Below are 23,765 nucleotides of genomic sequence, written 5' to 3'. Positions count from 1 at the left end.
TATCATCTTGCATACCTCCATCAGGTCACCTCACATCATCCTTTGCTCCCAAGAGAAAAGCCCTAGATCACCAAATCTGTTGAAATTCTTTGAAGAAATAGCAAACAGCATAGGCAAAGGAAAATCAGTGGATGTTGTGATTTGGATTTTCAGATAGCCTTTGAGAAAGTACCATGCCTGAGGCTGTTTAACAAGTTAAGAGCCCAAGGTGTTATAGGAAAGATACTAGCATGGATAGAGTATTGGCTGATTGGCAGGAGGCAAAGAATGGGAATAAAGGGAAACTTTTCTGGTTAGATGCTGGTGACTAGTGGTGTTCCACAGGGGTCTGCGTTGGGACTGTTTCTTTGGATATTATATGTTAATGACTTTTATTAAAGAATTTATGAGTCTGTGGTTAAGATTGTGGCTGATACAAAGATAAGTGGAGAGGCAAGTGGTGTTGAGCAAACAAAGAGGCTTAAACAGAAGGATTTAGACAGATTAGGAGAATGGGTAAAGAAGTGGCAGATAGAATACTGTGTCGGGATGTGTATGGTCATAAACTTTGGTAGGAGAAATAAAAGTGTAGACTATTTTAGAAATGGAGAGTAAATTTTAAAATCTGAAGTGCAAAGGGACTTCAGTCCTCATGAAAGATTCCCTGAAGATTAATTTGCAAGTTGAGTCAGTAATGAGGCAGGCAAATGCAATGTTAGCTTTCATTTCGAGAGGACTACAATATAAAAGCAAGGATCTAATGTTAAGGCTTTTATAAGGCACTGGTGAGGCCTCATTTGGAGTCTAAGAAAGGATGTGCTGACATTGGAGAGGGTTCAAGGAGGTTCACGAAAATGATTCCAGGATTGAAAAGCTCGTCACATGAGGAGTGGTTGATGGTTCTGTGCCTATAATCACTGGAATTTAGAAGAATGAGGGGAGATCTCATAGAAACCTATCGAATATTGAAAGGCCTCAACAGAATGGATGTGGAGAATGGATGTTTCCTATGGTGGTGGAGTCTAAGACCAGAGGACATATCCTCAGAATAGAGGGACGTTCATTTAGAATGCTGATGAGGAACTTCTTTAGCCAGAGTGGTGAATCTATGGAATTCATTGCCACAGGGGGCTGTGGAGGACAAATCACTGGGTATACTTAAGGCAGAGGTTGATAAATTCTTGATTAGTCAGGGCATGTAGGGATACGGGGAGAAGGCAGAAGGTTGGGGCTGAGAGGGAAATGGATCAGCCATGATGAAATGGCGGAGCAGATTTGATGGGCCATATGGCCTAATTCTGTTTCTATATCTTATGGTCTAACTAGAGTTTTATAGAGCTACATCATTACCACACAGCTCATCGGCTTGAATGCTTAACTTAATCACTCTCTGCATCTCTCTAGTTCCACAGAAGCCTCCTTAAAACATATCCTTTTTAACATGCCTTTGACCCAATTCTTTAACACCACCTGCAAAGTAGCACTGATTTTCAGTTTTTGATGCATCTCTAGATATTTAAGTACATTTGTCACAATATTGACTGCTGCGTCTTATAATTTTATTAAATAAAATGTCTAATCCTCAACTATTTCCAACTTACCAACCTTGAATTGCGAATTTTTTCTATCTCATCATTGTAACTTTGGCTTTCAATGATGGCCTGGAATGCCTCAGTGGGGTCACTGAGGTGCCCCCAGACTTTGGATCCAAGTCGATCAAGGATTACCATGAAGCACTGCAGAGCTGGCCAAAATGGATCAGAAGCATCACCTAGAATGGAAATTGAAGCAAATCAGTTCAAGACATCAATGTCAACTTTCAATTTAAGTGTTTTTCAATTTTCCTAGCCTATTACACCAACAAAGAAGCCATAACAAAAATATTGAACAATTTTCAGACACAAAATTAAAGATTTAACATTCAAATGGCTGAATTAGCTACAAGATTTTGGGTGTTGGGGACCTCTTGCAGTTAGACAATTTTTTTTATTAGATTAGTATTAATAAGCAAGAATTTATAAGAAAATACCAGCAATTCTGCATAGAACTGCTTGCTATTTATCCATGCAGGAGCCATCTATCCCAAGATTGATTAATAACTCTGTTCATTTGTATGGAAAGTAAATGTTCCAAAGGATCAGCATATTTATATTTTTTTTAGATAGGTAAAAAGAAATTCAAGTGCTTTGAAGTATTTTAATTATTGTTTGGTGCATTTATACATTGTTTTCTTAAATTATGTTTTTAATGCTTACAAATAGATTTTGAATATTAGAATACAAAAATATACAGCTTGGAGTAAGCAGTTTTCTTTAGCGATTTGATGGGTCAAGATTTGCTCTGGATCACAGCCGCAATATCCCAGGCTGTCAATCTCTCCAACATTGCATTGAGGAAGATACTGTGGGGATTTGCTTTGAAGATCAGACCAGGTTGGGACTATGTCTTTATTCTGGGGAATACAGAAGTTCTAATTTATCCATAGGTCTTCATCACTAGCAAGAAAATCCTAGTCCAACAAATTACCATCAAGACTAAAATACAAACAAAAACAGTACATTTACACTCATATGCAACACACACAAATTAGTGAAGAAACTCAGCAAATCAGGAAGCATTTATGGAAAGGAATAAAAGTCAGAATTTTGGGCCAACACCCTTCATCATTACACTTATTTTTGGGATTATTTGAAATATTCAATTATCTAGTCCCTAAACATTAAGATGATTGGGTAAGACATGACTAAGACAAGAGTTTTAGGAAAAACTTATTCAGCAATTTTTTTTAACAAAAGGTTTCAGGAACAAATTTAGAACTTAGTCCAAATGAGTTAAAGCCATTTACTAATTTACTTTTTGGAATTACTTCTAAATTATATCTTAAAATGAACTGAATCGAATCATGAGTAAAAATCTTTACGCTACATCTCCACCTATATATGCAATGTGTAATCACAGTAATTTACAATAAACAGAACAGTCAATGTAACACTGAAATACACTCAAGCATGAGTTAATCAGTCTGACGGCCTGGTGGAAGAAGCTGTCCTGGCTTTTATGCTGCGGTACTGTTTCCCAGATGGTAGCAGCAGAAATAGACCATGGTTGGGTGATCCTTCATGACCTGTTTTCACACCTGTCTTTGTAAATGTCCTGAATCATAGGAAGTTCACAACTACAGATGAGCTGACCTGTCCGCACCACTCTCACAGAATCCTGAGATTAAGGGAGGTACAGTTCCCATACCAGGCAGTGACGCAGCCAGCCAGGATGCTCTCATTATGCTCCTGTAGGAAGTTCTTAGGATATGAAGGCCCATACCAAACTTCCTCAAACAGCTGAGGTGAAAGAGGCACCGTTGTGCCTTTTTCACCACACAGATGGTGTGTACAGACCACGTGAGGTCCTCGGTGATGTGGATGCCGAGGAACTTATCAAAGCAAGTCAAAAAAAAATGGAATAAGTCATAAACAACATTATAGAAGGCTAAATTCATGCGGGCTACTATTTACAAATTATTACTTAAGCCAAAGGGTCGTGAATTTGTTGAATTCATTGCCACAGACAGTTGTGAAGGCCAAGTCATTGGGTATATTTAAAGCAGAGGTTCATAGGTTCTTGATTAGTAAAGTGTCAAAGGTTACAGGGAGAACGGAGTTGAAAGGGATAATAAATCACTATGATGGAGCAAAACTCAATGGGCTGAATGGCCTAATTCGACTCTTATCTCTTATGGTCTTGGTTTACCTGGGTTTTAAAAGTAGTAAGCTAATTTGAAAGGTATCTTTAGCAAGATCATTTTCTCCCCCTTAGCATTGTCAAAACGGTTGCTGCTTTCTGGAAAAGTATAAGCATTCATAAGTTTCAACATCTCAATTTAAAGTGCTGATGTGTTAAATTAATCACATTATAATTTTGTGTTTAGTTTCAAAGTAAATCTCTCATTTACAGAATTTATTCTCAAATTCATGCACATACAGAAGAACGTGCATTAATTGACTAAGTAATTTATAAAAGTAACTTTACTTTCACCAAATTTGTGCACAGAAAGCTGAAATGAAACTACAACATGCATAAAAGGAAGTAGTTTTATTTAAAAAAACAGGTGCTTTGGCCCTGTGGTTATTTTCACTTGAAGGTGTTTTTCTCCTCAGACGGAAATTTCTAACCATAGGACTACAATCAATAAATATAAGAAACAGAGTAATTGGATAAGTCTCTCCTGTTTGCTCTGTCAGTAAGATTATGACTAATTCTCTTTGCTCATTTCCCCAAACTGATTCTACAATCTTTTGAGTCCAAAAATATATTATTTTCAGTCTTTAATATTCACAAGAATATTCAGTCCTCTAGAAAAAAAGAATTTCAAAGATTTACAATCTTCAAGAAGTTTAACTTCATCTCATTTCTATTTGGCCATCCCCAAGGTATGCCACTGATTCTAGAATATCCTCTTAGTGCAATGGAAGCCTTTCCACAAATCTTCCCCAAAATGTTACAGGATTTAATGAAGTCACACTTCAATCTTTGCAGAGAGAATATATCAATTTTAATCAAACTTTCCTCCTAGGACAACTCCCCCTTGCAATCCAGATCACATCAACTCCAATCCAACTCGATCCTTACTTAAGGACAGGAACCAAACTAAAACACAATGTAACACCCTGGTTCACATTTATACAGCTATGCTGTAGGTATTTCATTTTAGCAGTTGTGTAAGAGCAGTCTGTTCTGCTTTCAGCCTGTTTGGGCTATTTTTGAAGATAAGGGATGCTGAGGAATGTACGTCATCCAATTAGGAGGGTTTGTTTGGCAGGAGATGAAGAGAGAAGATGCTGAAGAGAACCAGTCGTAGGATTCAACTCGGTGGGGGACCGTGATTCAATGGAGCCAGGTGCCGAGATTGACTGGCGATCGGTCAATATGAATTTTGGGAAGAGTTAAGCTCAAACTTGTTCACTTTTGACTGTAATTATAATGGTCCCTTTTTGTTTTTTCTTTCTTCCTTTTCTTTACTTAGCCTTTAGTTAAGTTCCATAAATATAATTCCTTTAATCATATGCAGTGTGCTGTCTGTTGTTTCTTGGCACTGAGTTGTAACAAGGTAGCAAATACACAGTATCCACACAAACTGGAGTTTGGGGTGGGAGAACAGTCTCAAGCTCACGGGTTTGGCAGGACTGGAGTGTGTATTCCCTAAACATACCCAGACAAGGAAACCAGCAGAGTTTCAAAAATATTCCGAGAGCTTTCACCAAAACCCTGAATAACTACTTAATTTGTACTTTGATTCCCTTACATTAAAATTATTTGCTGCCTTAACTGCGTTTCAGACCAACAGAGTCACTGGCTGCATTTCATGAACTAGCACAGTGGTCCCCAACCATGTGCTACCGGGCCACGAGGAAATGATATGATTTGGTGATATGAAACAATACGAGTCAGCTGCACCTTTCCTCATTCCCTGTCACGTCCACTGATGAACTTGAACACACGCCAGGTCATCAGTCACCTAAACGCAGTGATACCCTAGTTGGCCTTGGGTAACCAGCCGCCTTGTACAGCCAGTGAGAAGTGCCGTTGATACTGGCCTGGAGCGCAGACAGATGGGCAGCACCTCTAAACCTGTTTAACACACCGAATGTTCATGGGGAACCCGGTGCTAAAATATTTGTAGACGACCCAATTCGGGCTCAGGGTTCCCGTAAGTAGCAGAGCAGCTACCTCGCTGCGATCTACTGAAAGACATCCCTTGAACCAAACTTTTGTTGATTGATAGATCCTACAAGGGGGGTGGGCATGCACCCTGTCGCACTCTTCGCTCGTTCTCTCCACAGGGGCCTCCGGCCCTTACCTTGTTCTCTCACCCCAACCGCAACCAGCCGCACCTGGGAGGCTGGAGTTCGGGCCCGGAGGCTGTCTAATGAGGCAATGAAGCCCTCAAAACTGCTTCAGCACCTTGAGTCTAAGCACCCTGCACTTAAAGACAAACCCGTTGAGTTTTTTGAGCAAAAACAAAAGTGAGCAAGCGGGACAGAAGCAAGAGCTGATAGCCACAAAAACTAAATAGTGGAATAGACTGGACATAAGGAACCCCTTTTGAGTATCGCTGTATTCCAGTCGTGATTAACACCCCCACCCCCCCACCGCCCTGTCGGCCTGTCCGCAAGAATATTGTCAATACTAAACCAGTCCGCGGTGCAAAAAAAGGTTGGTGACCCCTGAACTAGCACACCAAAAATCCATTGTTACAAACTAGTAGCTCACAGATTACGATAGCATTCCTCATCAATGAGACCAACTTTACATTTTGTTTACACCATGAAAACACAATTTACTGTATGTTTAATTCAAAGCTCATTTTCTTCATACACAGTTGTATCATTAACAAACTTGGCTGTGTTACACCATGCAATTCACTTGTCAAGATAAAATTTAAGGAGATTATTGTCAATTATAAGGGGCAGGCAGGTCATTGGAGTCAGAGCAATACAGCAGGGAGGGGCTTTTCAGCTTAATTTGTCTCAGCCAGCTAAGTTAGCCCTGTTGCTGGGTTTCAGATTGACTCATTTATTTATCACATCAAAACATATAGTGAAATATGTTTTTTTTACGCTGACAACCAACACACCGAGGATGTGCTGGGGGCAGCTTGTAAGTGTCACCACACATTCGGTGCCAACATAGCATGCCCACAATGTTCACTAGAACACAGGCAACAACAGTAACAAAAGAAAACAAAAACATCAAAACAAGCCCTCTTTACTCTCTCCCATCAACTTAAACATATAGACAGACCACCAACCCCAGGACAGACTGCCCCTAGGACTCCAACCTCCAGTATTTGGCACAGACTTGAAGACATCAAGCCTCCAACTTCTGGACATGCTGAGCCAGAGTCTTTGACCATCTGGCCTTGACTTCCAAACTTGCCAACCACGGGATTTTGAACTCTGGCCCTTGAACTCCAGACTCAGATGTACTTCTGATCCCAGAACTCAAAGACCTGTGGGAGGGGTCACCCGTTCTCGCGTCTCCTGCCCACATACATCTCTGATCCTGGGAGTTGCTGACCAGCCCTCATCCATGGGACCCAATAACGTTACTGTCATTGACCACAGGGAGCGCTGGTCTTCACTCTCAGCACCTACCAATCTGACATTTATTCACTGGGATCACTGGCATTAGACTGCAAAGCTCTCTAACTTGGACTCTGGTTCCTGCTCCTGACCTCTAACTCCCTTCAATCCTGCCCCTAAACCGTAACCTGTCTTTTAACTACTCTCTCTGCCCTCAAACCTATCCCCAAACTTAGCCCTCTGAATCTTTCTAACCCAAGACATTCTCCCTAGTGATGGCAACTTCACAAACTTTGGCCCCTGACACTCTTGAACCTCCGGCATACTGCTAGTGTCTTCCACAGTGAATACTGATTCAAAATACTTATTCAGTTTGTCCAGCATCGTGTTCCAGCAGTCCGATATCAACACTTACCTCTCTTTTATACTTTTATGCATCTGAAGAAACTTTTGGGATCCTCTTTAATATTATTGGCTAGCTACCTTTGTATTCCATCTTTACCTTCTTAATTACTTTTTTAGTTGCCTTCTGTTGGTTTTTAAAAGCTTCCCAATTATTGTACCTGCCTCAACTACTTTCTTTTGGGGTGGGGGTGGGGGTGTGTGTGTGTGTGTGTGTATATATATATATATATATATATATATATATATAAAAAAACACAAAATCCAACATCAGCTACGACAGATCATCTTCTAACATCACCCAAAATATAGGCTAGCTCACTGAAAATAAGCATTTTTATACCTTTTTTTAACCACACCTTTATGTCATTTAACACAGCATTTACAAAGATATTCAGACACACCTGGTTTACTTTTCATCATGGTGTTCAGAATGGACTTCATGAAGTCATTCTGCTTATCATGGGCAAGTAGTAATGAATCCATAGCCTGTTCATCCAATACCATCAACAGCATGCAGATACCTATGTAAATAAAGATTTAGGAAAACATGAACATTGCAACAATTCACTTCCCGACAGTAGAAAGATATTAAGTATCTGATTTCAATACCATTCATTACATAAAGAAAATTTAAGTACAACACTTTAAATTTATTTGAAAGCAGCTTTGAAGGTTTATCGTAAATAGTAGACACACCAATAGAATGCTTTACTCTGCCAGATCGGAATCAGGGTTATTATCACTGCCTTATGACATTGTTTTGTGGCAGCAGTACAATATAAAGACAAAAAATTACTATAATTTACTAAAAAGAAATACATTTTGAAAAAGCAACAATGAAGTAAGTGTTCGTGGATTAAAGGACCTTTCAGAACGCTGATGGCAGATGGAAAAAACTGTTTCTGAACTGTTTAAGAGACTACTAGACAGGTATATGGAGGAATTTAAGGTGGGGCACAATATATGGGAGGTAGGGTTTGAGGGTCGGCACAACATTGTGGGCCAAAGGGCCTGTAACATGCTGTACTATTCTATGTTCTATGTTTAAATTATTGTGCAGATGTTCATACTCTTGTACCTCCTCCCTGTTGACATGGCAGTAACGAGAAGAGGGATGGGAGGATCCTTAATGATGGATGGTGCCTTCTACAGGCACTGCCTCTTGGAAGATGTCCTCAATGGTGGGGAGGGTTGTGCCCATGATAGATTTGGCTAAGTCCACAACCTCTGCGACCTCGATTCTGAGCACGGAAGTTTCCATCGCAACCAATCTGAATGCCCACCATCATACATCTATAGAAATTTGCTAGTCTTTGGTGACATACCAAATCACCTCAAATTCCTTATGATGTATAGCCGCTGGCGTGCACTCTTCAAGACTGTATCAGTGTTGGTCCAAAGATAGATCCTCTAAGATGCTGCTATCCAGGAATTTGAAGCTGCACTCTCCTTTCACCGCTGACCTCTCAAAGAGGACAACACAGAAAATTTCTCTTTCCAAAAGGAAAAAAGGATGAACTACAAGCATCTGCAAGAATAGTGCTTGACAAAAGAAGTTGGAGGGTTACTCACCAATTATTAGTGTCTGAAATGCAAATAAAAACTTAGGTAGTACCCTTGAGAATACATTGAATTTTTGCCAACAATTTAAATGCAACAAAAGATGTTTGTCAGTTTAAAACAATTGCTGCAATTTGCCTTCCTGAGCAATTTTCAACCTCATCACAAAATATACACTTCAATACAGCATTACACATGACCAATGCCAGATCAACATTTTTGAACAAAAATCCAAAAACTGAGAACAGATAATAAAATGGGCAGGAGGGCAAATTAATTCCATTCAGTTGAATGGCATAACTGATTTCCCAAAATTGTACTCTCCTCCTGTCTGGTATTCCTCCCTCCTTTTCTTTTTTCCAAGGCCTTCTGTCCTCTTCTATTAGATTCCCCCATTCTCCGGCCCTGTATCTCTTTCACTAATCAACTTCCCAGTTTTTTACTTCGCCCTGGTTTCACCTATCACCTTGTCTCTTTCATCTCTATTCATCTTTTTTCTCCAGTCCTGCTGAAGGGTCTCAGCCTAAAACATCGACTGTACTCTTTTCCACAGATGCTGCCTGGACTGATGAGTTCCTCCAGTATTTTGTGTGTGTTGCTTGATTTCCAGCATCTGCAGACTTTGTTTGTGATTGTTCCTCATGAATTATTTAATTGAACAGTTATATACCAAATTACTCATGCTAATCTAGAAATTAAATACAGCAATACTAATACATCTCCCTAACGTAGGATGCAATGCATATTTTTATATATAAATTGCAGATTACTTTAAATTAGGTAATTACTCCTCCTAACCTAGACAGACTATATAAATAGGCAAGTAGGTTAATTGATCATATGCAAGTAATTGGCTAGCATGGGTTCGTTGGGCCAGAAGGGCCTGTACCGTGCTGTATCTCTAAATAAAGATTGTGCCACACAACCTATGGTAGAGTCAGCCAACAAGATAAAAATAAAACCAATACTTTGAAAGAAGATACTTCCATGGCAACAGCATCTAAAGGCAACTAACACAGAAAAAGGCACCCTGGCCAGTGAAACTATATGTAGAAATCAAAAAGATTACTATGACCCATTCTTTAAATATAAACTTGCAGATAGGGCAGGATAGAAAACATTTAAGATTGAAATCTTTGACAAGGTTTTTAATTTAGAGTTATAATATCCACTTTGGACCAACAAATTATACAACAGCACCGTGTTATCTTTACCCAATTCTTGGTTTCAGTTTCCTTGGATACAGACTAATAGCAGATCTAATTTCATTAGGAAAATCACTGCACTTACCAAGCCAATAGTTTTTGTGGTTGGTAACATCATAAAGATGGGGTGGTAAAAGAATTAATTTTCCCTCTTCCATTCCATAACTGTGATAAAAATCTGTATTTTCAAAAAGATCCAATTCAATCACTTTCAATAAACAGGTTATCACTTCCTGCAGATCATAAAAATCATCCCGCTCCACTTTTCCCAGTGATCTGGCAGCAAGAATTGCCCACTTCCGGATCTAAAAATAGAAACATTAATGTGAATTTCAACAGTTTTCAAACTGGCAAAAGAAAACTTTAATTTTGTTTCCCCCTTTAGTCCAGCATTAGAAAATTAAAACAATGTAGAAAACACAAATGTAAAAGCTGGGCAATTATGAGGCTATAAAAATGTTTTTGACAATTTACATTTGTTCAAATATCACCTGAATCTTGAATTTATGTTTAATCTGTCACTCACACTTTACAATTTGTAAATGGTATACAGAGATATAATTTAACACTTTTTAAAATCAGGAATTTATTTGCTGCTACTGAGGAAGCAGTTCACCCTGTACATTGTAGCAAATGACACTTATCAAATCATTTTCTATTTCAGTGTAAAGGATTTAGCAGACTAATTATAGGGAAATGCATTCTGCCACTCATGGGGCATGGATATCACTAGCAAGATAGATCTTACATGTCCATTTGCAAGTAACGATGAGCTGTCTTCCTGAAACACTACAGCTTTTTGATTGTTGCTGACAATAACTCCTGGAATTCCTATGGTGTTGTTGAAGAGGAACAAGAGTTACATAGTCAGCAACAATGAATTTATTTCCAAGTCAGAACTTGAAAGGGGTTATTTATGCTTGGAATGTGCTTTGGAAATAACTGGATACTTAATTGTTGCACATTTTGAAATCCATCCATGGTGGAGTAGATGAATGGGGAGCCATTCAAACAGGCTGTTATTCTTTAATGGTATTGATTTCCTGACTACTGCTCTTGTCATCCAGCGAAAATGAAGAGCACCCCACAACAATCCTCAATATGCCTTTGCAGAGGCTGTAAGAACATCAGAGTTATTTCATGAATCACCTAATATTTTGGGTATTACTCGTGGGGAGGGGACATATAAGTTATCATTATATGCTGATGATTTGTTACTATACATATCTGACCCTGAAAGATCTATTCCTGCTATTTCATCCTTGCTTGCTCAGTTTAGTAACTTTTCTGGTTATAAATTGAATTTTAATAAGAGTGAATTATTTCCATTAAATATGCAAGTTCCAATTTATAAACATTTACCATTTAAAGTTGTTACAGATTATTTTACTTATTTAGGTATTAAAATTACTAAAAAACAAGATTTATTTAAAGCTAACTTTTTACCCTTAATTGACCAAATTAAGCAACTTGCTATCAGGTGGTCTCCACTATCTTTGTCATTGGTTGGTAGAATTAATGCTATTAAGATGATGGTATTACCCAAATTCTTATATTTCAAGCATTACCAATTTTTATTCCTAAATCTTTTTTTGATATTATTGACTCCAAAATATCTTCTTATCTGGGGCAGAATAAAAATCCTAGACTAGGCAAAAAATATTTACAGAAGCCTAAGAAGGAGGGCGGTTTGGCTTTGCCAAACTTCAGATTTTACTATTGGGCAGTTAATATACGATATTTAATATTTTGGACACAAGAATTGACTACAGCTGCTTGCCCACAATGGGTAAATTTGGAACGTAAACCTGTACAAGACTTTTCATTGTTTTCAATCTTAGGATTTTCACTTCCTTTTTCTTTATCTAAATTGAATAAACAAATAACTAATCCTATAGTCAAATACACATTGCGAATTTGGTTTCAATTTCGTAAATATTTTGGTTTGATTAAGTTTATTTTATCATGCCCTATAATATCTAACTATTTCTTTCGGCCCTCTTTTATGGATCAAGCTTTTCTTTTATGGAAAACAAAAGGTATAACATGTGTTCGTGATTTGTTTTTCGATGATAGCGTTATGTCCTTTGAACAGCTATCTAATAAATATAATTTACCTAAAACCCATTTTTTTTTTAGATATTTGCAAGTTAGAAATTTTTTGTATAATGAGTTACAGTCTTTTCCAAAACTATGTCCATTGGAAATTACGGAAAGAATTTTAGCTCTGAATCCTTGTCAAAAGGGTTTAGTAGCTGTCATTTATAATATGATCATGAAAATATAGCCAGAAGTATCAGAAAAAATTAAGAAGGAATGGGAAGAAGAACTTCATTGTCTTATATCCACTGAGCAGTGGGAGAAAATTTTACTATTAGTCAATTCATCCTCTGTTTGTGCTAAACATGCCCTAATACAACTTAAGGTTGTACATAGAGCTCATATGTCTAAGGATAAACTTGCTTGATTTTATTCTCATGTTAATCCAACCTGTGACAGATGTCATTCTGATGTTGCTTCATTGACCCATATGTTTTGGTCTTGCCCTTGTTTACAAAATTACTGGAAAGATATTTTCAGTATTATTTCAAGAGTTCTGAATATCAATTTCCAACCGCATCCTTTTACTGCAATTTTTGGTTTACCAATGGTGGATAATAGTCGTTTATCCTCTTCATCTCCATGAATGATTGCATTTGTTACATTAATGGCTAGAAGATCTATTTTATTGAATTGGAAAGAAATTAATCCTCCAACTACATTTCAGTGGTTTTCTCAGACTATCTCTGTTTGAGCTTAGAAAAAATTAGAAGTGTTGATTTTGATCCTTCAGTTAAATTTGAAGAAACTTGGAGACCATTTATTCAACATTTTCATGAGTTAAATTGTCTTTTCCTAAACCTTACTTTTATTTTACTTAATTATTTGGATGGAGGTTCGGAGTTATTGGCACTACTGTATGTATTTAACATTACGCAACGGCCCGTGTTGGTTAGTGTTTTTTTTCCTTTTTTTGGGGTTTTTTTTCTTTTTGTTTCTTTTGTTCATAAACACTATGAGTTTGGGAGGCTATATATATTGATGATTATATATTTGAATGTCTACTTAAACTATCAATTATGTACTCTCAAACACTTTGTATTCATGTTTCATTTATGTTTGTTTAAAAATTAATAAAAAGATTTAAAAAGAAAAAAAAGAACATCAGAGTTAGGATCTGAAAACCTTGCCTCAGTTCTCTTCAAGCTTCTGAAGTTGTGAGGCTGGTCTAGGTATGTTTCTGGTCAACAGTACCACTAGGAGAATGGTAGAGAAGAATTCCACTGAATCCCAAGCACTCATGGTCATCAATAGTAACGTTTGTGTCCCTGTTACTTTGCTTCACTTTCCAGCCCTATCCAAGCTGCATTGCATGGAGGCAGCAGGGACTGGGAGGGGGTTGTGTGGGAGGGAGGAGGACTGCTTCACTTTGAGCAATAGTCAATGGAAGGTAGTTCAGACATTTCCCCAAGGAATCTCAGCAGCAATGTCTTTCCGAACTACTGCTGAAGAACCAGCAATACAATTCCAGTGGTTTTTTGCTTCAAAACCACTCACTAGAAATTGGATCCAGTGTTTCAGTTTCTCACTTAAGGAAGCAAAACACACTTCTACAGAATATACTAGACAAGTCACAGAATCAATAAAAGTTGTCAAGATTTACCATTTCATTTGGGTGCACCAAAAGTAGATAGATTCCAGGATACTTATCAAATATCTGAAAGGAGAAATTCCCTTGTTCCATTCTGGTAAGGGCCTCAACGTATAACTCACCTAAAACAAAGTTATTACAATGTATTTAGAAGGTTATTACAAATCTTCATCACTATTTCAGAAGTAACTAAAACAGAATAATATCTCAATAACATATCTCAAAATGCAAATAATCCAAGCACAAAAACATTCAGCAATTGTGAACTTCTAGGTCCTAAGTGTGCCAATTACATCCTAAGAGCTACTCCACAATCTCAAGCTTAGTTTTTCAGATGGAGGATTATTAGAGCTATTATCTTCATTGTTATCAAGATTATTGATCACATTCCATTAGGATGTAGGAAATATGAGCAAGCTGTTAGAGTGAATTTTTGGGCTTAGGTCATTCACACCTAGCAAATGGCTTGGCCACTAGTCTTCTTTCTTTGACAAAGTACTGTGGATTGAGTTCATAACAATGCATTTCCTAAAAGCTGTGAATACCAGACACTGCTGACACCGTAGTTTGACCAGATGCTGTAGTTTCGAAAACAGTATTATCTATACTTTATAAATATGAATTGTCCTCTATGTTAGCACGTAAAATACCAAGTAAGTGTATTATGGATTTAACTTGCACTCCTAAAGGCTGTGACTACCAACCCAGACATGTGGGCGTCAGGAGGGATGAAGGCAGAAGGTGTGATGTTTTGTATGTAGCTTCAAAAGAAAGCATTGTCTATACTTAGTAAATAGAGATTGCCCTTTGTGTTTAGCAAATAAATAGAGCCCACATTGGGCTAGCATACCTTTTCCACCAAAGGGTCTCCGTATGATGCTTGCTGTATGTTGTTGTGTCGGATAAAGAAGCTGCTTTGTACCTATCAGTAACTTGTTCTCCTGTGATTTCATCCACGCTGCAACATAGGCCATGAGGAACTCTCAAAATGCCTGTGCCATTCAATAAGACTATGATTAATCTGATCTTAGCTTTAACTTTTTTTTGTCTGTTCCCATAACCTCAATCTCTCTATGAAGCAAATGGCCTTTATCATTATGGCCTTTAATGAGTTCCATCTCCGTAGTTTAGAAATCTATACAGAACTATAAGATTTTTTAGATAGTAATTTCTTCATCTTCATTTGAAATGGGAAAGCTCTCATTCTGAAACTGCAACCTATTTTGGATTCTATTACATGAGGAAATAATTTTTGATGACTTATTTTGATCCTGAATTCCTGTGTCGAGTTTGAACATTCTGCTTAGCCAGAGCAGTTTCCTCACATAGACCAAAAACTGCAGATTGATAGGTTAATGGGCTATTGTAAATTCTCTGTAGTTTAAATGGGTGGTAGGAGAATTGGCAGGAGTTGATTGTAGTGATAGAGCATAGATTACAAAGAAATTAAGCAGGGAAATGGGATTGCTCCAAGAGCCAGCACTGACATAATGGGCCAAAATGGTGTCAATTGCTGATGAGTGCAATGCAAGGAACAAACATATTATAAACCCCAACAAGAATCTTATATGCTTCAGTAATATTACCTCATTCTTCAAAACTCCAGTGAGTATAGGATCAATTTTTCATTAAACTAAGTAGATTATGAATGTAGTATTAAATTTAATACTCTGCTTTACTTCATTATTAATAGATTCCAGCATTTTCCCCAAAGACAGATTTTAAGGTAACAGGTCTGCCTCTTCTAATAAAGGTTTCCAGTACACTGGGAGCTTTCCAGAGTCTAGGGAATGCATCCACCTCTTTTAGGAACCTGTGATCATCCATTAGTCTCAGTGGTTTGCTTAGTAACTTCCCTCTGGTGATATTTTTAAATTTCTCTTTGTTCATGGATCTTCTCCTCATAGTGGGATGCTATTAGTGTCCTTTATAATGAAGTCTGATACAAAATATTTATAATCCTTATTGATAATTTCTCAATGTCATCAAATTTATTTCTATAAACTCTCATTGTTTTTATGCATTTTCTTGAGACTTACTCTTGCAATCTATTTTCTCCCCTTCCATCTGCCCCTACCCCTTCTTTCAGGCTTCTAATTTTTTTTTTCAATTTTCTAACCTACCATCAGTTTTCACGACATTTTATCTATTTTCTCTCAATTTAATGTCATCCCTAATTTTCTTAAATTCTGACAAATGGATTTCATCAATGAAATCTTTATTTCTCAGTGGAATGCCCTTGTTGAGAAACAGGGAATATCTCCTTAAATGCCTACCACTTCACCTTTTAAATTAGAATTGACTTTATTTTAATATACTAGCTTTACTAACTTTCTCATACTCAAAACAGAATATGAAATTTGACATCCACCAGTAACTTTCTTACCTTGGTGTTTTTTTTTTTCCTCCTCCCCCCCCCCCCCCCCCCCAAACCACTATGTTCACATCTCAGTTTTCTGAGCCAAGGTCATTTCTACCAATTACATAATAAATTTTATCAATAGATCTACCCTCTTTTCTGCATACCCTTCCATTTTTCTCTCCAGCTGATAACTTACAAAAATTTCACAATAATTTCCAATTATATGGTGCACCTAAACGTAAGATTTTACTGCATTATCAGACAGAAATTGGCAATAAGCTTTTCAAGTGGTACCAAGAAGGTGACCAATAGATTGGTCAAAGAGGGAATTTTAATGAAGCATCCGCAAAGAATTGGGTTAAATAGGCTTGGCATTTAGGGGGAAAAAAAACACACAGAAAATCTGGAAATACTCAAGAGTTCAGGCAGCAATGATGGGAAAAACACAGTTTGATTAAAGCAGTGAAAAGTGAAAAAAAAGCATTTTTCAGTTACAGAAAGCACAGAGAAGCAGGTAACTAAGAGCACATGAAAGACCATTAGACCTGGGAGCAAAATTAGACCGTTGAGTCTTCTCCAAACAGACATCAAGAAATGAATGAAACAGACTGAAACTGGCTGAGAAATGCTATTAACTAGTAGCATCTATATCTGCAGCAAGTGTAAACAGAGAGAGATGAACAAGGACAGGAAAGAGAGAAGAAACAGTGCTAGAACACAGAAACGTAGCAGTTGCTGAAAATCCAAAATAAACTAGAAAGCTAATTAACTCAATTGTCAAATTTAATGTCAAGGAAAGATGGAAGATGACTAGTGAAGTATAAATGCTGGCATGGATTGCTTGGGCCAAATAACTTACTCTGCTCCATGCAGTTTGCATAACCTACTTGTAATCAAAGGCAGAGATAAGGAAATAATTGATTAGGGATTCAATAGACATTTCCTATTTCAACATTTTCAATTAAATGGATTAACCTAATCTTGCTTGATTTCACAAACTTCAGCATTTAAACAGGATCTCTAACCAAAGCAGTTTAAATTCAAAATAAGCTTGTTCTTAGAGAGAACATAATTCTAATCCAAAATATAATTAGTTGCTAAGTACTTTGTTGAGATTGCTGATATTTTCCCAGAATGACGCAACATCTCAGTGTCATAGGGTAGAGGGTATTCCAACATAAGAGCCAGGAATACTGCTTATGTACAACCACAAATTTTAATTACTTACTGAGACGCTCATGAAGCAGTAAGTATGGGTATTTAAGGATCTCAATGATGGGGACCCGAAGGTCATTCTCAATATTTGTTGCCATGCATCCATGGAGCTGAATTTCCTGCTGATCCAAAACTAAGAACAGTTCATCATCTTCCTCCTCCTCTTCCTTTAGCGTCCTTTCAAAGTGTTCTACCAGACGCTTGGTCTCAATTTTCCACAAAACCTGCAAAATACAATTGCAAGTAATTTAAAAAAAGAAAGCTGAATTTAACTATTTTAAAATGTTATTCTGTTGTGGGACAATTAAACAAAACCTGCAAAAAGCAGAATATTGGGTATACCCACACCTCAAAGGTTCTCAGCAGTTCAAGAAGGCAGCCTGGAAGAACTGAAACAAAAACTCAGAGGTAACAAGAACCTTCTTAAGGCAACCCAAAGTGGATACTGAGTCAAAGAAGATACAAAGACAAAGATGCTAGGAATCCATTCCTGTGCTGAGTTAACTGACTATAAAACAATAGAGAATTAATTAGGCTCACACTCTCAGACCTGACAGAAAACTAAAGATCCATCAAGTAGCAGTGACTGATTCCTACCCTCCCATACACTTGGATTAACTTTAGGCATTGGTAAAATACCAGCGATGCTGCTCCATAAAATCCCCCAAATTGCAATATTGTATCTTATGCCAGCATCCTCTTCCAGATCCACACTGAAGAACAGAGGAACCCTGTGCAAGCGGAGAAGGAGCAAATCACTTCCCAAACTACCATTCTGCCAACCTGTTAGCACTTTCCGTTCTACCTGTAGAAGAGTGTGTGGTTCCAACAACGGTCTCACTCACCATCTTAAGCCAACAAAATCTCAGTGGAAGCAAATAATTCCTGATTCTGAGAGACTGCCCAGGGAGGATAAGATGACAGAAATGCCTATTTACACAATATAATCAAACAGTCAAATGCACCAATTGAATTTTATCAAGCAGAGATCCAATGTTATAAATGATTGCAATCATGGGGCCTACAGACTGTGGCTTTGTCAATAACAGTTCTATTGCTACAATATTACAGCAGCAACAACACTTTGCCCTCAGGTTGTTTTTTTTTAAAAACCTATGTCACAAATTGATTTTGTTCACAAGTTGGAAAATATCCTAAAAGCACACAAGGCTGATTATTAAAAGCAATAACTAAAAGTGGAGAGAAGGAAGAAACCAGTACTGCTGTTCCTAGGAATGAACTTACATTGGACTTTTGAATTTAATATTATGGGAACTTGTTCAAATGTAGGGGTGTCAATAAGCCATGCATTTGTAACTGAGGGATGGCAAGTAATCAATAAAACTAATTCTCAATCTCTCTATCCAAGCTTTCTTCAAGAAGTATTAAACTGAATCCAAATTAAGGTTTTTTTTTAATAAGATAATCGTATATTAAAGTTAAAGGCCATCTGGCTACCTCCATGTCTTGAAATTGCTTCTTAATCTTTTGACTGCAAAAAATATCTCAAAATCTGTTATATGATTTTGATTCTAAATGCCATCTGCATCTTCAATGTGAAGATTCTTCTCATCAACTATCTTCCAAATTTATTACATGTTAATCACTTTCAACCCTTTGCACTATGTCTTTTACAAATTCTTAAAGGAATATTTGACTTCACTGGTGCTTGGTTTAGGTTATGCGCTAGTAACGACATATAGAAACATAGAAAACCTTACAACACAATACAGGCCCTTCAGCCCACAAAGTCCATGTACCTATCTAAAAGCCTCTTAAAAGACCATATCGTATCTGCCTCCACCACCATTGCTGGCAGCCCATTCCACGCACTCACCACTCTGAGTGAGTTACCCTTAACATCTCCTCTGTACCTACTCCCCAGCACTGTATCCTCTTGTGGCAACCATTTCAGCCCTGGGAAAAAACCTCTAACTATCCACACAATCAATGCCTCTCAACATCTTATATACCTCTATCAAGTCACCTCTCATCCTCCATTGCTCCAAGGAGAAAAGGCCAAGTTCACTCAACCTATTCTCATAAGGCATGCTCCCCAATCCAGGCAACATCTTTGTAAATCTCCTCTGCACCCTTTCTATGGCTTCCACATCGTTCCTGTAGTGAGGCAACCAGAACTGAGCACAGTACTCCAAGTGGGGTCTGACCAGGGTCCTATATAGCTGCAACATTACCTCTCAGCTCCTAAATTCAATTCCACAATTGATGAAGGCCAATGCACCATACGCCTTCTTAACCACAGAGTCAACCTGCGCAGCTACTTTGAGTGTCCTATGGACTTGGACCCCAAGATCCCTCTGATCCTCCACACTGCCAAGAGTCTTACCATTAATACTAGATTCTACCATCATATTTGACCTACCAAAATGTACCACTTCACACTTATCTGGGTTGAACTCCATCTGCCACTTCTCAGCAGTTTTGCATCCCATCAATGTCCCGCTGTAACCTCTGACAGCCCTCTACACTATCCACAACACCCCCAACCTTTGTGACATCAGCAAATGTACTAACCCATCCCTCCACTTCCTCATCCAGGTCATTTATAAAAATCACAAAGAGTAAAGGTCCCAGAACAGATCTCTGAGGCACTCCACTGGTGACCAATCTCCATGCAGAATATGACCCATCTACAACCACTCTTTGCCTTCTGTGGGCAAGCCAGTTCTGGATCCACAAAGCAATGTCCCCTTGGATCCCATGCCTCCTTCCTTCCTCAATAAGCCTTGCATGGGGTACCTTATCAAATGCCTTGCTGAAATCCATATACACTGCATCTACTGCTCTTCCTTCATCAATATAAGTCGACAAAGAAGTTATTATGTATACAAGTACCTCTTCAACTGGAAAGATTATTGCATTCTCTTCACCCAGTTCTATTTGAATTACAGCACGTAAAAAGACAGTTTGTGTTTCCCTGGTGCAGTGCTCTCAGTTGAAGATCTACCTACTTTCAGACTGAACTTGTTTTAACTCTGTACAATCCTGGATTTATACAAAATCACTGAAGAGAATGGGAATACACAACTTTTGGAAAATATAGCATTCAATGTCGACATTTAAAATTCCATTCCATGGAGCAACACAGGAGCTTGACCCTGGGCTAAATAAGTTACAAGGACAGAGTCTTCACCACTGCCCACTGCAAGAAGGAAAACAGATTGAGGTTAAGATTTATGGAGGGAAATACAGAGGGTATTGGTTGCTTAAGCCAACAGTAATGGAAGAACTTAAGTCCTGGTTAGTTAGATAGAGGCAAGGAATAGAGAAGTGCAAATACCCGAGAGGGTTACATATCTAGTGGAGCAAAGAATTATTAATCATTCTCACTTGTCCATAGGTTAAGTAAAAGTGTATGCACTTTAACACCTGTAAGAGTGAGAGGGGCCCCAACACCTTGCTAGAAGCAGACCACACATTCTCCCCAAATATACAAAACCAGGCCATTCCTATACATTTATAGATAAGGTAATCTTCATTCAATGCCTTAAAGACCATTCTATCCAGATGCACAACAACAAATACAGCCTGGTTTAATCTCAAAAAACTGCCTCTCCTTCCCTGACTCTGTCCACACTTTCCACTGTTTTGGGAAAGCAGCCAACATAACCAAGGACCCTTTCCCACCCCGACATTCTTTCTCTTCCATCGGGCAGAAGATACAAAAACTTGAAAACACACACACCAACAGGCTCAAGGACAGCTACCTGCTGTTATCATACTCTTGAACAGACCTCTTGTACATCAAAAATGAATTCTTGATCTCTCATTCTACTTCACCATGGCCCTTGCACCTTATTTGTCTACCTGAACTCCACTTTCTCCATAATGTTAACACTATGCCCCTGTCGTGGTTTCTCGTGCCCCTCAAACGACCAGGAGATGCAGAAGATTCTTCAAGAAGTGTTAAACTTTAATTTGCAAATCAAAGCTGAGACAGTCATTGAGCTGGTCGCTGATTGCCCACCGATCCTTGTACATAGCATTTTTTATAGCAATCTCCTGGTTTAGTTGCATTAGCATATCCAATCGGTCTACAGTTGCGTATCACTAGTACATCAGCCACTATTGTTCCTACCCATTAACTTAATCATGTTCTAATCTACATCTCTTAGCTACCTCTCATTAACACACCATTATCTTCTTATTTGGCTACATTCTTAAGTCACTGATGTGTTCAATAGTACAGAGACAATACAGAGATTTCATTCTCCTACTAAATTGGATACATGCATAGCAAATAGCAAACACAAAGCTGACTACATAGTTTTGGTTACACAGCAAACAATGCAACTTTTATACTCCAATACCCCGCCTTGCATTTGGTTACTGAATTTTCTTTTGTATTACTTTAATGTACTTATGATCTGTGAAGCAATGTTTTTTCCACTGTATGGCAATAGTAAACCAGTTACCCAAAGAAGTTAGTGGTTGATTTGAGTGACTGATAGCATATGAAGAGCCCTAACTCTCATGATATCATAGCCAATACTTGATTAGCTTAACACTACCCTTTAAGAACCTACTGGAGTCATCTTTGTTACCATGGAAACCATGGAAACCTAGAGCTAGCTTTGTTATCTCCATGTAGATTAACACAGATGTTGTTTAGTCTATTTATTCCCCTGTGATGGTGAGTGTTCAGCAAAATCAGAAAAAAATACTTATTTGTCTTTTGCTCACTTTCTCATGTTGCAGCAGCTAACAATTTAGACTGAATTTCTGTGCAAGATAGAGGTGTGTACAACATTACACCAGGTGGTTTTAATACTGTCCCCAGCCTCGTGTCCCAGTACAAGGAATTCTGCAGAAGACTCTGCTTTGCATGACAATGACCCAACAGAGCCTCTCTCATCTCTAAGCAGATTTCAGTAAAATTGTCGTCTCTGGTTCAACAGAGTTGACTTCACAACAGACCTACTCAAGAATATATAATGATTCCATCCATCACTGCAACCGAGAAATAGCAGGTATATAATGTTGCCATGCTTTAGATATGCACAGATCAATTCTTTCCACCAATTCCTTCTACACTACAAGCCTTAAATCCTACTCTCCCACATAATACAATTTTCCTACAACACAGGGCTAGAAGAGATGACAGGAGATATGGAGATGCAAAACCACAAAGTGATTAACATATGATGCATTACTTAAGTAACAGTTAAGATAGGATAGGGATGGCCGGTGATTGAGACTTGGTATAGGATAGCACATACATAGGAAGGCTAACCAGGGCACTGGAACAGAACCAAGTCTTGGGCCCAACCAACAGGGTAACAGTGAATTGTCATTGTCCTGGAACTTTTGTCACTACAATGTTAGAGCTTCAGCTTCAAAAGGCACTAATGAGAAGCTTTCAAATAATGGCACCTACACTCCAGAACAAACGTCACAATAAACTCAGTCCTCAGGCTCAAAGCACAAAATGCTTCTATTAAGCACAACCAGTTCAAAGTCATCGTCAACTCAATTACTGAAGCATAAAAGATATGCCTTGCACTAACATTCACATGACAGAGGTCTTCCATCAACTTGCCCCCACCGTACAACAGCATCCTCTAACAATAGATTCAATGTAAGATCTTGCAAAATGTGGCCAGTTTCCATTTCTTAGGGGCAACTTCTCTGTTAAAGCATACATTCTCTTCAGTGCACAAGTACACTATTTGGCCAACTGAGGAAAATGGATTTTGAAGATCTGAATCCGGGTCGAAAACCAATGGTCTAATGGGCAGCAGCAAAGCAAATCTCCTAAAACTTGGATATCTGCGGCAGACACCTCAATGAGTGAGAAGGTTACCAGCAACACTGTTTTCACAGAAGTGATCAAAACAATGGAAGTATAACTCAACTAATGTCAATATCTCTTCCAGGCCAACATATTCAGCATTAAAAACTTAATTAGACTTAGTCAGTTCCATTCATGCGTCTGACACCAGGCTCCCAAATAAGACACTCCATTATGATCTCAATGAAAGTAAGTAATTCCAGAGGAATCAAGAAAATGATTTAAAGATGTTCTCAAAGCCTCTGGAAAAAAAAATGCAACATTCTATCAGACTAATATGGATTGATAGACCATGATCACTCAAAGTGGAGAACATTCAAAACCAAACTGGGAATTTGAGTCAGTATTTCTTGAACAGTAAAAAGCCCAGCATAAAATGCAGAAGTGAAGCAACTCAATCTACCAACCTATTTCCCATCTTGCATGTCAGGTCATCTCTGTGGAAGAGCTAATAGTG

General features: G+C 38.1%; 1 protein-coding gene across 6 annotated transcripts in view; it reads right to left on the bottom strand.

Moving 5' to 3' along the window:
- The window catches only part of setx (senataxin), a 121,857-nt gene that overhangs the window by 52,543 nt on the left and 45,549 nt on the right, over positions 1-23,765 (bottom strand). For 5 of the 6 annotated variants that reach the window (XM_073052705.1, XM_073052707.1, XM_073052708.1 and 2 more), the window contains 5 exons: positions 17,510-17,720; positions 13,932-14,041; positions 10,314-10,533; positions 7,865-7,984; positions 1,585-1,750 (listed from right to left, as the gene is read on the bottom strand). In XM_073052705.1, the coding sequence (XP_072908806.1) occupies positions 1,585-1,750; positions 7,865-7,984; positions 10,314-10,533; positions 13,932-14,041; positions 17,510-17,720 (827 nt within the window). Of the gene's footprint in view, positions 1-1,580; positions 1,751-7,864; positions 7,985-10,313; positions 10,534-13,931; positions 14,042-17,509; positions 17,721-23,765 lie in introns of those variants that run through there. The other variant, XM_073052710.1, reaches the window with a different exon arrangement.

This window comes from Hemitrygon akajei, chromosome 7 (genome assembly GCF_048418815.1).
Source record: "Hemitrygon akajei chromosome 7, sHemAka1.3, whole genome shotgun sequence".
In the NCBI taxonomy this organism is placed as follows: Eukaryota; Metazoa; Chordata; class Chondrichthyes; order Myliobatiformes; family Dasyatidae; genus Hemitrygon; species Hemitrygon akajei.
This window is presented reverse-complemented; position numbering and strand designations above follow the sequence as displayed.